The sequence below is a fragment of the Ovis canadensis genome, chromosome 6 (assembly GCF_042477335.2).
Source record: "Ovis canadensis isolate MfBH-ARS-UI-01 breed Bighorn chromosome 6, ARS-UI_OviCan_v2, whole genome shotgun sequence".
Lineage (NCBI taxonomy): Eukaryota > Metazoa > Chordata > Mammalia > Artiodactyla > Bovidae > Ovis > Ovis canadensis.
The window spans coordinates 111,314,039-111,331,597 of NC_091250.1; the positions used below are offsets into that span (position 1 = coordinate 111,314,039).

The 17,559-nt window shown below is 38.9% G+C and overlaps 1 protein-coding gene across 2 annotated transcripts in view; it reads right to left on the reverse strand.

The window, feature by feature from the left end:
• ANTXR2 (ANTXR cell adhesion molecule 2) overlaps positions 1–17,559 on the reverse strand; it is a 175,218-nt gene that overhangs the window by 141,449 nt on the left and 16,210 nt on the right. For both annotated transcript variants that reach the window (XM_069594457.1, XM_069594458.1), the window contains exons 4-7: positions 10,735–10,816; positions 9,904–10,011; positions 9,719–9,787; positions 8,271–8,351 (exon numbers count right to left, since the gene is read on the reverse strand). In XM_069594457.1, coding sequence (XP_069450558.1) covers positions 8,271–8,351; positions 9,719–9,787; positions 9,904–10,011; positions 10,735–10,816 — 340 coding nt within the window. The remainder of the gene's footprint in view (positions 1–8,270; positions 8,352–9,718; positions 9,788–9,903; positions 10,012–10,734; positions 10,817–17,559) is intronic.

Sequence of the window (17,559 nt, forward strand, 5' to 3'; positions counted from 1 at the left end):
GCTAGATTTGATCCTTGCATATCTAATACCACCACTCTTTAGATCTAAAGTCATTGATCACTTAGAATACTGACAATCTCTCTAAGTGGACTGCCCTACAGAAGGATCAATAACCCCATCCTACATGGTCCTAGCTTCTTGCCATTCCTAGCTTCCTATCACATGTTTTAAAATCCAGCCCTTCTGTGTTAGATCATATTTAATCATTATCTCACGTAATTCACAAAACAACCCAATGACATAGATATCATTATCCTCATTTGAGTAATGAGAATTTTAAAACTGAGAAAGATTACATTATAGGACACACAGAAGGTCACATGGCTAGACATCAGCAGAGCTGGAACTTGCACTCAGGTCTTCCTGTTTCTAGTCTCATTTTGTCTTCTCTATACTGGGTTTCCTGACACCATGTCTCACAAGCACTACTGCATGAGACTTATAATGCAGCTTATATTACCACAGGAATATCCTACCTGAATTCCCATTGCTTTCTTATAAATTTCAGGCTCTAAATGAATTTTCCATGGTTCCTCAATTATTTATGCAAAAAGTGCCAATTCGCCATCCAAACATTGGACGATCTCCTTAATCTGGATCCAGCCTACCTATCAATGTTTATCCCTCACATCACTCCACAATCCAGGCCAAACCCTCCTGTGCTTCAGCCACTCAGCCTAAGCTGTTTCTGAGGTTCTGATTAATTCTATTAATTAATCTATTCCAGCTGTCAGAGTGCAGTTCAGATCCCACCATAAAAAGCCTCCCATGACTTTACATAACCCAACTTATCTCACTCTTCTGTCAATTTTAATCATATTGGCACTTTACCACAAATGGCATTAAAGAATTACTTTTATCATACAGGGTGACTCACTGAAATTTCCCTTTTCCAAATTCTCATACTTTATCATTCTTGGAGGGCACCACCATAATCCAAAAACCTGAATTGTCACTCTCCAGACGCTTTAGAACAGAGAATCTGTCTTATTTAAGTTTGTGTCCCCTCTTCCAAGCTTAACACGATGCCCTAACATAGTAAGAACTCACTAAGTGAATAAATGAAAGAATACATTAGGTTGAGGGGAAGAAGGGTGAAAAAGACAAAAAATTTTTCACTAGTACCACCTTGAGATAACGAATTCTAAACCTTCATACATGCTAATTAATAGTGGAGGTTAAACCAACGGTATAAAAAATGTTATGCAAAAAAAAAAAAAGTTATATATCATTTCCCTGGATAGAAATCCAAAAATTTTGATGATATATTTCCCTCCAAATTAAAATAGAACATTAAAATGATTTTCTGAATCAAATTTTAGAAAATTTGTTATTTATGTGTTAATATGTTCATAACAGAGGCCTTTTACAGTTCCTTGGTTCTCAAGGTTATAAAAGTTATAACTACTACCGTGTTTCTTCTTTTTATAAAAACTATAATGACAACTGTTAGAGCTTTTTCCAGAGTGATTAAATTGTTGGAGTCACTCCAATAATACATGAAACTTCCTGTTGTTCTACATCCTCACCAACATTTGTGTTGTCAGTGTTTTAAACTTTCTCCATTTCGGTGGGAATGTAGTGATTTTAAACTACATTTCCTTGATGACTAATGATGTTTAAAAAAATTCTTTTTATGCGCATATTACACAATTAAACATATGGCTATCCTATAGGCAGGCCAAAAACTTCACTCCTAGGTATCTGCCTGAGAAAAATGAAAATATGTGCCCACAAAAAGAATTCTACATGAATGCTATCAGCAGCTTTAGTCACAATACCCCCAAACAGAAACAGTTTGGGTGTTTATCTATAGGAGAACAATTTAGCAAACTGTGCTACAGTCATGCAATGGAATAAAACGTAACAAACTCCAAGTATACGTAACAGGCAGATGAATCTCAGAAATTCTCTGCTAAGTGAAAGGAGACTTATATAGATGAGTATATACTATATGATTTCATTTATATGAAGTTCTACAACAGGCTTAATTAAACTCTGCTGGAAAAAAAAAAAAATCAGAAGAGCAGCTGCCTCGGGAGTGGAAAGGGCAAAGACTGACTAAGAGGAACCACAAAGGAACTTTCCAGGGTGAAAGTAATGTTCTATATCTTGATTGGGTTTTTGAACACAAGTACATGCCTTTGTCAGAACTCACTGAATGCATAAGATTTGTGTAGTTCATTTCATGCAATTGTTTCTTTACATTGTATATAAATTTCACATTAAAAATTGTAGACAAATGAAAAAAACTATAATGAAGGCTCCAAAATTAAACTCCTATACTTGCTGATGTCGATTATAAACAAACTATGCATTAACAAAAGGTGGTATCTTATATAATAAAGGGACCAGGCCAATTAAGTCACTGGATTTTGGTGGGCAAGGGAAGGAGGACAAAGTAAACAAGAAATTCATGTTATCAATTTTTCTCATGTAAAGATTAACTTAATGGAAATTAATATACTGACAATTAATAAGGCCAGATGGATTTAAATAAGTTCGACAGGAAAAATAAATTATGAATCCATTTAGCAAATATTCTGTCTTTAGTGCACCAAACATTTAAACAATTTAAATGTCCTGATTTCTTCCATTTGCTTAGTGTTGGTGGCTCAGTCATGTCTGACTCCTTGAGACCCCATGGACTGTAGCCCACCAGGCTCCTCTGTCCATGCGATTCTCCAGGCAAGAATACTGGAGTGCGTTGTCATTTCCTCCTCCAAGGGATCTTCCCTACCCAGGGATCAAACCCACATCCCTCATATCTCCTGCTCAGCTTTGTGTAAAACATTCCACAGTAGAGTGTAATCCATTAGTTTGGTAAACCATAAAGAACAGACAGAAATTCTCTTCTCTCTGCTCTATACCCTGAAATAGATTCATTATATTGGTTTTAAATACCATATACAATTTTTAAAGATAAGATGGTATTCTAAATATAAAGGATAATTCAAGTTTGAGGCCAATATACAGCTTTTGTATCTTATCAGAGGTGGTACAGTCTCTGCCCTGAAGAGAGAGAAAGTACTTGAATTGCTTTAAATTTCTACAAAATAGGCATAAATCCCAAGTTACCATCATGATGATAAAAATCTCAACCATTAGTGTGAGCATTTAATTGCAATGCTCTCTGTCTACATGCCTCCTCTGCCAAGTCACCACCAAGGTTTCCCCAGAGGCTGACTTCCCTGAGGATCACTTACTCCTCCTTTTGTGATAAAATAGCTGAAGTTTAACTACAATGAGATGATAACTATACCCATCAGCTCCCTCCAGATGAAACACAAGAGGCTTGGTTCATGATTGGTGGCTAAAATAACCCAAATTTTTCTAGCTTCAAACTAAATCTTTAGACATAATTTTGTTGTTGTTCAGTCACTATGTCTGACTCTTTACAACCCAATGGACTGTAACACACCAGGCTCCTCTGCCTTCCATTGTCTTCCAGAGTTTGCTCAAATTCATATCCACAGAGTTGGTAATGCTTTCTAAGCATCTCATCTTCTGCCATCCTCTTCTTTTGCCTTCAATCTTTCTCAGTATTTTTGGTACTTTCCAATGAGTTGGCTCTTCCCATCAGGTGACCAAAGTACTGGAGCTTCAGCTTCAACATCAGTATTTCCAATGAATATTCAGGGTTGATTTCCTTTAGAACTGAGTGGTTTGATCTTCTTGCAGTCCAAGGGAGTCTTCTCTAGCACCACAATTTGAAAGCATCAATTCTTAAGTGCTCAGCTTTCTTTATGGTCCAACTCTCACATCCATACATGATTACTGGAAAAACCATAGCTTTAACTATATGCAACTTTGTCAGCAAATTGATGTCTGCTTTTTAATATGCTGTCTAGTGAAAGTGAAGTTGCTCAGTCGTGTCCGACTCTTTGTGACCCCATGGACTGTAGCCTACCAGGCTTCTCCGTCCGTGGGATTTTCCAGGTAAGAATACTGGAGTGGGTTACCATTTCCTTCTCCAGGGGAGATCCCGACCCAGGGATCGAACCCAGGTCTCCCACATTGGAGGCAGGCACTTTAACCTCTGAGCCACCATGGAAGCCCCAATATGCTGTCTAGGTTTGTCAAATCTTTCCTTGCAAGGAGCAAGCATCTTTAATTTCATGGCAGCAGTCATTGTCCATTGTGATTTTGGAATCCAAGAAAACAAAACCTGTCATTGCTTCCACTTTCTCCCCTTCTATTTGCCATGAAGTAATGGGACCAGGGGCCTTCCCAGGTGGTACCAGTGGTAAAAGAACCCAACTGTCAATGCAGAAGACGTAAGAGACATAGGTTTGATCCCTGGGTCAGGAAGATCTCCTGGAGAAGGAAATGGCAGCCCACTGCAGTATTCTTGCCTGGAAAATCCCATGGACAGAGGAGCCTGGCAGGCTACACTCCATAGGGTCACAAAGAGTCGGACATGACTAAAGCAACTTAGCATGCATGCACCGGCACACACAATGGGATCAGATGTCACAATCTTAGTATTCTGACACTCTTGGCTAAGTTTCAAGCCAACTTATTCACTCTTCTCTTTCAACCTCATCAAGAGGCTTTTTAATTGCTCTTTACTTTCTGACACTATAGTGGTATCATCTGCATATCTGAGGTTGTTAATATTTCTCTCAGCAATCTGGATTCCAGCTTGTGATTCATCCAGCCCAGCATTAAGCAAAATGTACTCTGCATATGGGTTAAATAAGCAGGGTGACAATATACAGCCTTGACATACTCCTTTCCCAATTTGGAACCAGTCCATTGTTCCATTTCCCATTCCTAACTGTTGCTTCTTGAGTCACACACAGGTTTCTCAGAAGATATGTAAGGTTGTCTGGTACTCCCATCTCTTTTAGAATTTTCCAGAGTTTGTTGCAATCCACACAGTCAAAGGCTTCAGTGTACTCAATGAAGCAGAAGTAGATGTTTTGCTGGAATTCTCTTGCTTTCTCCATGATTCAACAAATGTTGGCAATTTGATCTCTGGTTCCTCTGCCTTTTCTAAACTCAGCTTTTATATCCAGAAGTTCTCATTTCACAAACTGTCAAAGCCTACCTTGAAGGATTTTGAGCATCACCTTGATGATATGTGAAATGAGCGCAATTGTATGGTAGTTTGAACATTCTTTGGCATTGTCCTTCTTTAGGATTGGAAGAAAAACGGATCTTTTCCAGTCTTGTGGCCACTGCTGAGTCTTCCAAATTTGCTGACCTACTGAGTGCCACACTTTAACAGCATCTTCTTTTAGAAAGTGCTTTGTTCATAGTAATGTTTCCTAAAGCCCACCTGACTTCACACTCCAGGATGTCTGGCTCTAGGTGAGTGAGACCTTCCAGGTCCTGAAGACCCTTCTTGTATAGTTCTGTATATTCTTGCCACCTCTTCTCAATCTCTTCTGCTTCTGTTAGGTCCTTACCATTTCTGTCCTTTATCATGTCCATCCTTGTATGAAATGTTCCTTTGATATCTCCAATTTTCTTGAAGAGGTCTCTAGTCTTTCCCATTCTATTGTTTTCCTCTGTTTCTTTGCATTGTTCATTTAAGAAGGCCTTCTTATCTCTCCTTTCTATTCTCTGGAACTCTGTATTCAGTTAGGTATATCTTTCCCTTTCTCCTTTGCCTTTAACTTCTCTTCTTTCCTCAGCAATTTGTAAAGTCTCCCCAGACAATCACAATGCCTTCTTGCATTTCTTTTTTTTTTTTTTCTCTTGGATTTGGCTCAGTCTCCTGTACAATGTTATGAACCTCCTCCATAGCTCTTCAGGCATTCTGTCTACCAGATGTAATCCCTTGAATCTATCTGTCACTTCTTCTATATAATCATAAGGGATTTGATTTAGGTCATATCTGAATGGCCTAAGGATTTTCCCTAATTTATTTGATTCAAGCCTGAATTTTTCAATAAGGAGCTCAGGATCTGAGCCACAGTCAAATCCAGGTTTGTTTCTGCTGAGTATATAGAACTTCTCATCTTTGACTGCAAAGAACATAATCATGGCGACTGACTCCAGTATTCCTGCCTGGAGAACCTCCTTCAAAAGTTTCCTTAATACAAATTTTAAAAATGAAACTGAATAAATAAATATAACAATAACTTTATCTCCTCCAATAATCAACTACTCAATTTCTTGAAGGAGAAATCTATAGTAATAACCCACAAAAAGAGAGTTTCCAGATGCCAATTAATCACCAGGAGAATTTTGAATTAATCCTTTGATAGAAAATAATTCCGAAGGGGCTAAATGCACAGAGGTCTTCTCTCCTTCAGTATAATTATAAAAATAACTGGAAATTCCCAAGTACAATAAAATTCTATTTAAAATACAATACACTTTTTTTCACAGGCTTCCCTAGTAGCTCAGCTGGTAAAGAATCCTCCTGCAATGCAGGAGACACCAGTTTGATCCTGGGTCAGGAAGTTCCCATGGAGAAGGGAGTGGAGGTACACACTCCAATATTCTTGGGCTCCCCTGGTGACTCAGACGGGGAAGAATCTTCCTGCAATGTACTAGCTGTGGGTTCCATCCCTGAGTTGGGAAGATCCCCTGGAGGAGGTTTTGGCAACCCACTCCAGTATTCTTGCCTGGAGAATTCCCATGGCAGAGGAGCCTGGCGGGCTACAGTCCATAGGGTCACAAAGAGTCAGACACGACTGAGCAACTAACCACAGCACAGCACACTTTTTTTACAGGTCAAATTATCCTCCCTTTTGCATTGTCAATACATTTTCCTACATTTTAAAACAAATTATAGTTGTGCAATAGGTACCTAGAATCCATCTCTAAAAATATTTACTAATTTTACATTGAAATTTTTTCCTGAAACTGAATACATATGTAAAACTCCTAAAATAATTATATCTCTGTTCCATTCTGCACTTAGGTTTGGCCTGTCCACTGGCTATTCTTATATGTGACAGAACTAAATTGCATGTTTTCCCTGAAAAGCCCCGTTTATCATGAGGAAAAAAAGCATACATGCTACCAAAAACAAATTAAAAAAAAAAAATCTCACCGTACGTTTCTGAAAGAAAAAAACACGATCTTTAAAAAGAAATTTTAAATACCAAAACCAAATGTTAGAAAAAAACTGAGATTTTTTTTTTCCCTTCAATAAATATCCAATGATTAAAGGAAAAACTTTGGCTTAGAGAATATATATATTATTCACTTCCATTTTAGGATGTTGTTTACCAAAATATCATAAATACTTAATAGCAACTGTTCCTACTGCTTCTAGCAAAAGGCAGTAAAATGAAACATAAACCTCAGCTGTGAAAGCCCAGGAGTTTTGCTTTGCATTTCATCACTCCACTTCCCCTTCCCCTGTTTAGGATGGCCCGGATTCTAACAATCACCAGAGACAGCTCAACTGAATTCCAAACAGAAATATTATGAGCTCCAGTGAAACTATTAATCATTAAAATGGAAAGAACAACAACCGCAGTCAAATACTCTGCTGCTGGTTCGAGTTGCCTGACTGATAGCTAAGAAATACCCATATTTGGAGCAGGAAGCAATCATACATTCCAATCCAAATTTTTATTTTATACTTCTATAAAGCCTATAAAACTTTCAAGATACCAACTCAGTGAGGAACTCCATGCTCAAAGGACGCTCTGAGACTGGTGATGACAATCTTAAACTTGAAATCACAAACCCAGGCTCACAGCACTCAATTTGTCAGAGTTAATTCCAAATCTCACTAACAAAATCCATATCTCTAGAATTTCCCTGCATGTTCAATACTCAACAAATTTCCTTCTTAAATTCTCTCTTCAAGATAACAAGATTACTCCCTAGAGTTTAAAATATATCTAAGGGATGCCCCTTATATGTAGAATCTAAAAAGAAATCACACAAATGAACTTAAAAAACAGAAAGAGATTCACAGATTCAGAGAATCTGTGATTTAGAAAAACTTATGGGGACAACGTTTTGCCAGAGGAAAGAATGGGGGGAAGGGATGGTTAAGAAGGTTGGGATTGATATCTATACACTGCTGTATTTCAAATGTATAACCGACGAGGACCTACATTATGTATAACACAGGAACTCTGCTCAGTGTTATGTGGCAGCCTGGGTGGGAGCGGGGTTTGAGGGAGAATGGATACATGTATATATATGGCCGAGTCCCTTCACTGTTCACCCGAAACTATCACAGCATTGTGAATCAGCTATATCCCCAAACAAAATAAAAATATTTTTTAAATTCTTTTAATTTAAAATATGTCTAAAATGATAGCCTGTCCTACCCCCAAAGAAATACTCACAGAATTAATTATTCCTCTAAGAGCTTGAAATCCACCTTTGACAGGGAAAACTTGTTCCTTGGAATCAGCGATTCTTTCAAGCTTTAGAAAAAGGAGGAAAAGTTCACTGAGAGGTGGTTGAGACATGCAACCTTTTATGCCCTTCCTTACTTGTTAGTTACATTCATCTGAAAAATAACACCAGAGGATTAATTCCTTGTCAGGAACTGACTGGAGTAACTGGTGTACTCTAAATGCATGACAACATGAACTGAGATAAGGCACAGCCCCTTTACAACTGGCCTCACGTCACAATTTCAAAACAGTGCAGAGCTCTACTAGCTGTAAATGTCATGAGACACAGAAGCTTCACTCACAGTAAACCAGACATTTAAATGTAAAAACATTTTGTGAGTGGGAAAAAAATTTAATACATAAACCCTGTAAACTTCATGAAAAAAAAAAACAACACATTTTTTTAAGGAAAATCATTAAATATTTTTCCAATAGACTTCCCAAATCCTAAACTCCTAAGAGTCAAGTTTTCAATCAAAACTAAAACATCTAAACAAGACTTGTCATGATAACCTCATCAGCTGATTAAAGAGGAGCATACATATTATTTTATTAATGTTCAAGAAAAATAGAGTTTCGTCTTCAGTTTAATTAGGTAATGAAACCTATCAAAATCAGACATTACTAACACAGAGTTCAAGACAGGGGGCCACTTTTATAGAAAATCTTTAACAATTAAGTGGGTTTCTGTGGTTGCTCAGATGATAAAGAAATCTGCTGCAATGTAGGAGACCCAGGTTTGACCCCTGGGTTGGGAAGATCCCCCTAGAGAATGGAATGGCAACCCAATTCAATATTCTTGCCTGCAGAATTCCATGGATAGAGGAATCTGACAGGCTACAGTCTATGGGGTTGCAAAGAGTCAGACCCCACGAGTGACTAACACTGTGCTTCTCAGGTGGCACTAGTGGTAAAGTGCCAGTGCAGAAGATATAATAAGAGACATAGGTTTGGGTCAGGAAGATCCCCTGGAGTAAGGCATGGCAACTCACTGCAGTGTTCCTGCCTGGAGAATCCCATGGACAGAGAAGCCTGGCAGGCTTTAGTCCACAGGGCTGCAAAGAATCAGACCCAACTGAAACGACTTAGCATGCACGGAAGTGTTAGTTGCTCAGTCATGTCTGACTCTTCGTGGCCCCATGGGGTGTAGCTTGCCACGCTCTTCTGTCCATGGGATTTTCCAGGCAAGAATTCTGGAGTGGGTAGCCATTTTCTTCTGCAGGGGATCTTCCCAACCCAGGAATCGAACCTGGGTCTCCCACATTCCTGGCAGATTCTTTACCATCTGAGCCACCAAGGAAGAATGCATGCAAGTCATTATTTAAAAATCTGATCAACTCTCCTTAAGACTATTACGTGATTTAGATTCAAGGCTGCAGATCTGCTATACTTACTTGAGCTTGTTCAAAGTCAAGGACACCAACACAATAAACTCTAGCCCCAAGTGACCTGGATATCTTTGCCTATTGAGAGAAAGAGAGAGGGACACAGGTGAATTATTCCAACATCAGGCTCCACATGCAGAGACATACAGCAAAATACACTGGGGTGTAAAGAACAGTTTCAGTTCAACACTCACCTCTTTCTCTGCGTATGATGGCACCAGACCGTCCAACTTACCATCTGTCAGAGCAATTATGATACTGGAGGTTTTTAAGCCTCTTGCTTTCTCAATTTGTTCATTTGCCTGAAAATGAAGAAAAATTGTCCAATTCACAAGTTAATCTTAACTTTTAACCAGCATGTTCCATCAAGCTGCATTTTAAGTCTGGCAAAATCAAACTATTTTGGACTAGCTTTTAAAACAGGGTAGGGCTTCCCTGATGGCTCAGGCGGTAAAGCGTTTGCCTGCAATGTGGAGACTTGGGTTCGATCCCTGGTTTGGGAAGATCCCCTGGAGAAGGAAATAGCAACCCACTCCAGTACTCTTGCCTGGAAAATCCCATGGACAGGGGAGCCTGGTAGGCTACAGACCATGGGGTCACAAAGAATTGGACATGACTGAGAGACTTCACTTTCTTCCTTCTTTCTTTAAAACAGGGTATTTTATATTAACTATTTTAATTTGAAATATACATATATTCACATTATAGAGTAATTACTATTGGGTGTAAATGATAAAGGATTTTAGCCTTGACTGACTATAACCACAGAGAAAATGTGGTTCTCTGAATACAGTCGCAGAGAAAATGGAAAATTTCTTAAAAGGCAAACTGTCATCCAAACTTCTTTTATCACCATGGTAAATTCTTTCCATCAGTCTTATCCTTAGAACAACTAAAAGAATTTTTTTTTAATATTAAGGTAAGCATGTAATGACATCTTCGAGTTTTACTAGGGAGTTATAATTTATTTCATTACAGAGTAAGGAAACGTTCTTTCCCATACTTATAAGTATAAAAGAACTTACTAGCTTCAGTCCTTCATGGATGTATGTCTCTCCTACGGGACTCACACGTTTCAAATTGTCCAAGCCTTCACTGATTTTGCCTCTGAAAATAATACAGTACAAAATTAAACAAAAGAAAAATGAGGAAAGATCACAATAAGCACTTTTCCAAAAATGTGGTAGTTCTGCAAGTAAGGCAGTTTTGCCCCAGGTTTTGAGGGCAGATAACTCCTCATACTGTTATTTCAATGAGTATTTAATGATGTCTGTATTTTAAGCATAAAATCATTCACCAGAGCCTCACCCACATTTAAAATAACATTTTATTTTTATTTTAAGGATTCTATTTTAATATTGTAGTGAAAACTATTATCAGACAAGTTCATCTCAGGAAGTTTCTAGAAAACACAACTTTCAAAGTATAATCCTAATCTTCCTTCTAACTCAGTCACCTCCACCAACCCAGTTGATTGTCTCTTTTAATACTTGTTTTAACATCTACCTATTCTGAACCTAACTAACTTCAGTAGACTCTTTTTTCTAAGATGCCCCAAATATATGTATGTTCAACTTTTACTGCAATCAACAATTCTGTATCTTAAAAATATTCTACTTTAAAATAATTTCACTGATTTAACATTTTCATTTAACTAAACTGGAATCCTACAGTGGGCTATCACCATGTCTAGTATTTATAATATATCCCCCAACTTTGCCCTAGTTACTTATTATAATGCCTTTTACAAAGGAAGTGTTCAATAAATTTTTCAATCTACCCCAGGAAAAAAATTCATAGTTCCACAGATGATGGAGTAAATTACATAATTTATAAACTTGTTTTATCTAAATATTTATGTTTTAATATCTACAGAAACAACTTGAAACTGACTCAGTCTGAATGCAGATAAAAACCAAATATTTGGTGCTTCCCAGAAATGAGTGGCAGCGTGTCCTCAAGCATTAATGTTTGCTGCCAAAAGAGAAATGAAAAAAGACAACTGAAATCCAAGTTTACACAAACAGCTTTTGCCTGGTAAAAATCGCCTTCTCCATTTAGTTCAGATTCGAATCATCATTACTTCTGAGGACTAGACAACACTAGTAGAAGGCCCTAAGCAGAAAGAACTTGCTAAATGTGGGATTCAGAGTGGGAAGGTGGGATTCAGAGTGGGAAGGTAGGTGTCTGCCTGCTTATTTTGCCAAAAGAAGCAGAGCACTCCTGCCTGTATCCCATACCAGCCACTGTGACATTCTAAGTTACTCTGAACTGCTTCATTACTTTTGCAGCTACAGAGTCATAGAGGAAAAGGGTCCCTTGGCCATACCCAACAACATCAACATTCAAGAGCCCTGGTGTGTCACTTTCCAGAGTAACTACACACTCTGTCAGCCTCTCCTCTATCAACAAGTATCACTGGGACTTCCCAGGTGGTCCAGTGATAAAGAGTTCGCCTTCCAATGCAGGGGATGCTGGTTCAACCCCTGGTTGGGGAACTAAGATCCCACATGGCATGGGGCAACTAGGCCCGTGCGCCACAACTGAGACCTGAATCAACAAACGAATGAAAAGGTTTTTAAATTGAAGAAAAAAAAAAGTGTCACCAAATGGGAAATTACAAGATAGGGCCTTTGAGGGATTCCAAGTAACTAAAAATAAGCTTCAATTTTCTTTATTAGTAAATGGTGAACTGAGGGAGAAAAAAATCATGTTGTAGGTAAAAAACACAACTCATCCATTTATACTGTGACTTAAAGTTCTAAAGGAAAGCAAGGGAGAAAATGTTTAAAAATAAAATAAGAAAAAATGTGTATGTTATGAAGATCAGCTCAAATCAATATCAGATTCACTGAGCTTGGCTTTAACGTTGTCTTGAACTACAACAAACAGCAATACCGAAACTACTTTAGAGTTTGTTGTGATTCTGTAGCCAAGGATGCAAAACACACAAAGTCCCCTATGAGCTCACAGGGCAGAAGCTTCTTTACCATCCCTGAGTAATCGCTACACACTTCCTCTTTTCTGCTAACTACATCTATTTCTTGCCCTGACTATCAGGAACTGCATGGTAAATGTCTTCCTCATTCAGAAAATTCTGTCACGCTTATATCGTTATCATATTGCTATATCCTCTTTTCTAAGATCTTAGCTTTTCTTTTCAGATGTTACTAATTTTCTGCAATGTAATTGTATTCTGTGTGACTTCAAATACTTCTTGGAAAGAGGCAGAATTTAAACAAATAAAATGGGATATGAAACCTCTGTTTGATTGCTGTTGCTATTGTTGTTTTTTTTTTGTTGTTGGGCATCAGGGTACCAAAATCTATAATCAACTCTTTCTTCTTGACTTTATAATTATGTTGATTGAAAAGAGGAGATGAGGCAGAGAGGCGGGGGGTGGCAGAGGCAAAAATATATTGACTCATTTTTTAATCTAAAAAATGAACACTCTCAGCTCTATTAGTATCCTTCAAATTTCTCTGCTGAGTAAAGGAAAGAAGAGATAAGAAGAGATGAGGAAAGATAAGCAGATAAGAGAAGGAAAGGGAAGAAAACGTAGCAACCACAACTGCTAGGCACTGCGCCACATCAGTGGCCTTTCTCCAGCCATAAGACACTTGCAACTACGGAAGGTATGCATGATGTCACAGCTAAGGTGAAGATATATTTTATAAACAGTGGCATAATAAAATAGTTGGCAGAAAATTCTGACTTGCCCAACTAGCACAATTCAGGCATAATTTTAAGTCCTTTCTACTTGTGACTGAAGATATATATTTATAAATGTATCTCTATACTTAACCTGAACTTTTCAGTATGCATTGCCTTAACTCTCCAGATTTCAAAGCTCCTTCTAGGTTTCAGTCAATCAGTCTACACACATTGGCTGAGCACCCATACATGTGAACATTGTGATCTTACACTGTGATATGACAACAATTTACGCCTAGTCTACGGCTACCCTCTCACCCATTTACAGGTGCAATGTCATTCTCTACCCTGGCTAGATACTGGGATCACCTAAAAGGTTAAAAAAAAAAAATCTTCTGGACACTAATGGAAAAAGTTATAATTTACTTGATGTGTGCTGGGGTCAGGGTATTTCTTGGAAATTCTCCAGAGCATTCTATAATGTGGCCAAGAATTATGAAACTCTGATCTAATCTAACTTAAAAACCTTTCCATATTGTTGGAAAGGGCTTCCCTAGTGGCTCAGTTGGTAAAGAATCTGCCTGCAATGCGGGAGCCGGGTTCAATCCCTGGGTTGGGAAAATACCCTGGAGAAGGAAATGGCAACCCACTCTAGTAATCTTGCCTGGAGAATTCCATGGAATGTTATTGGAATGCTCTTTTCCTTACCTATTTTGCCAGTCAGTTCTTCTACTAAAGGGGTTTTAGAGGTAACTAGGATAATCTTTTAAAACGTAAAATGCAGTTTCTGGGATGGATGACTTATAGCCAGAGAGAACATGGATTATTTCCAAGCCCAATTTCATTTTTTCAGCTATAAAACAAAGAGGAAAATACCTGTACTACAGGGCCATTGTGAGGATTAAGTGGCACATAAGCAGTACTGGGCTAGGGGACTTCCCTAGCGGTCCAGGGATTAAGACTCCACACTTCCAATGCAGGGGGTGCGGGTTCAATCCCTGGTCAGGAAACTGAGATCGCACAGGCCATGCAGCATGGCCAAGAAAATAAAAAGAGTTAGCTGTAGCTACTACGGTTGTTATTGACACTGGTCATTCCTCTGTTCATAGGATTTTGTTTACCCAGTTTACTTTCTTCTTGATTCTAAGGAGAGCTCACTCAGCAAACTGAGGGTTGAAAAAATTTGATAAAAAACCAAAAAGGAGGAGGGAAAGGAATAGAGGAAAGTTTTATACTGAAGCTTTAGTGAAAACAAGTTATATGGAAAGCTATAGAATGAGGTGGGAAGACTCAGGTTTGGAGTAAATCAGAAACGAACTAAAACTTCGGTTCCGCAACTAGTGTAAGCACCGGCAGTTGTTTAATTTCCTGCAGCTCAGTTTCCATATCCATAAAATGTAAATAAGAGTAGCTGCTCCAATGAAGTCTTCATTCACTCACTCCACAGACATTTATTAGGTGACTGCTATCACATTTATGAAAGGGTTAGTCGCTCAGCGACCCCATGGACTGAAGCCCACCAGCTTCCTCTGTCCATGGAATTCTCCAGGCAAGAACACTGCAGTGGGTAGCCATTCCCTTTTCCAGGGGATCTTCCCCACCCTAGGAGCGAACCCAGATCTCCCGCATTACAGGCAGATTCTTTACCATCTGAGGCACCGGGAAGCTCATCATCTTTTTAATATAATGTTATTATATTTGGCAGCTTTGAACATTTCAGAAAGCTGTGGGATCTGGACAGAAAAGCTATTAGAGGAGATAAACGAGAGAAAGGAAGTGGCTAGTGCCCAAAACAAACCCTCTTCACTACAGCTTCTCCTCTGCACTGCCTTGTTGCTCTTCTAGAAAACCTACAAATGGTGGCAAGCTGAATTTGAGGTGACAGATGGCACACCGGACAGGAGTCCAGACTGCTCCAGCCAATTATCTACCCCGCATCCTTCAGTTGTTTCACGTTAAGCAAAAGTAACACGAACACTAACTCCACCGGGTTGCTGTGAAAAATCAAAGGAGTTGATGCACATGAAGAATTCGGTACAAAGTCAGTGTCACAGAGACATTAGTTATTATTCTTTTATCACATGATGTGTCAGGAACTGAGCAGGGTCATCTGCCAGCCAGACCTCATCCTTTCATCCTGCCACCCTGCATCATACCATGAACTCAACCCACAGGTCAAACATGGTGCACTGGCCACCTTAATCCCCAGCTCTAAGACTCACTAGTCTCAGTAATTTTGTGACTTTGCTAAGTTGTGTCCTCTCTGAGCTTGCATTTCTCCCCTCTGAAAATGGGAACACTGACAGTACTTATAAAGCAGAGTTGTTATAAAAATTAAAGGGACTATTACTCGTATTATCAGGGCTTCCCTGACAGCTCAGTTGGTAAAGAATCCACCTGCAAAGCAGGAGACCCTGGTTCAACTCCTGGTTCAGGAAGATCCATTGGAGTAGGAATAGGCTATCCACTCCAGTATTCTTGGCTTCTCTTGTGGCTCAGCTGGTAAAGAATCCGCCTGCAATGCAGGAGACCTGGGTTTGATCCCTGGGTTGGGAAGATCCCCTGGGGAAGGGAAAGGCTACCCACTCCAGAATTCTGGCCTGGAGAATTCCATGGACTGTATAGTTGCAAAGAGTCGGACACGACTGAGCAACTTTCACTTATTACTTGTAAACAGTTAGTACACTGCATGGCATCTAAGTGCTCAATAATCAATACCAACTGTTTATATCAATTCTCTGTGCATGCATGCTAAGTTACTTCACTCATGTCTGACTCTGCAACCCCATGGACTGTAGCCCACCAGGCTCCTCTATCCACGGGATTCTCCAGGCAAGCATACTGGAGTGGGTTGCCATGCCCTCCTCTAGGGGATCTTCTAGGGGTCGAACCTGCGTCTCCTGTGGCTCCTGCATTGGATTCTTTACTGCTGAGCCACCAGGGAAGCCCAAGTGTTAGTTGCTCAGGAAGATCGCATTGCAGACAGATGCTTTACATCTGAGCCGCCAGAGAAGCCCATCAATTCACTGTACTGCTCTCTTAACCACTGAAGGCAATGTAAATAGGAATTATCACCTTTGTTTTTCACAGTTTGGGAGCCTTATCTGAGAACTTCTCTTCATTAATGCTCCTAAAACACATAGAATTTTTAAACTTTATATTAAGTTATACAAACTCCAACTCATATGCATGTGTTCAGTATTGCTCTTGAATAAGTGAATATCAAAATCCCAAAATGTACTTCTATCACAGCACAATTTTAAACTATTTTAGGAAAATTATCATTTCTAATAAATAAAACTTCAATTCTCACATTTCTACCTTACATAGTAATTTTTAAGGCTTTGAGAGTTTGAATTGAAAAATACCATTCAAAGTCATGAAAGTAAAAGGAAATGTGCCCATCTATTCCAACCTAACTCAAGAAGGAAATAATGATAATATTAAAATAATATAAAAATAAAGTATTAATGTTGTTGATAAACAGTTTTAATTCATACAAAAGAATAAGAGGAATGAGAGTGAGAGGCTAATAATAAAAAATAATAGTAAATAACACATCATTCAAAATTTGCTGACAGGGGTTATGGGTTACAGCAGAATCTAAAGACTAGTGCCAAAATTACCAGTCTAATTTGCTATTTTGGTTACACACAAGGTTTTTTTTTTTTCTCTTAGCTGGCATGTTTATTTCTGAAAGCAATTCATCTTTGGAGTTTCATTATTACTTTCAGTATAAACTATGGTACAGAATCTCTAAGTATGACCTCTATCAATTTCTTCCCACTCTATATGCACCCATTCTCCCATCAAAAGTTGGAATTTATCCCCCATCCCCTTGATTCTGGCCCAGCCCTGTTACTACCTGGCGCTAGAACAAGGTAGAAGTGATATTCTTAGACATCCAACCCTGAAGAGAACTGGAGGCACTGCTTCCTTCATCTCATAGTACTTGCTCCTGGACCCAGTCATCATGCTGTGAGAAGCCCAGGCCACAGCCGAGGTCCCATGGAGGAAAACATATTATTCCAGGAAACAGCCCTAGCTGTGCTCCGTAACAGTAACCTCCTTCTATGATTATAGCACCAGATAATATCATGTGGGATGGAGAAAGCGTCCATTTGAGCCATCCATCATAGAACAGTGAGAGATAACAAAATCATTGCTTAAGCCACTAAATGCTGGGGTGGCTTTTC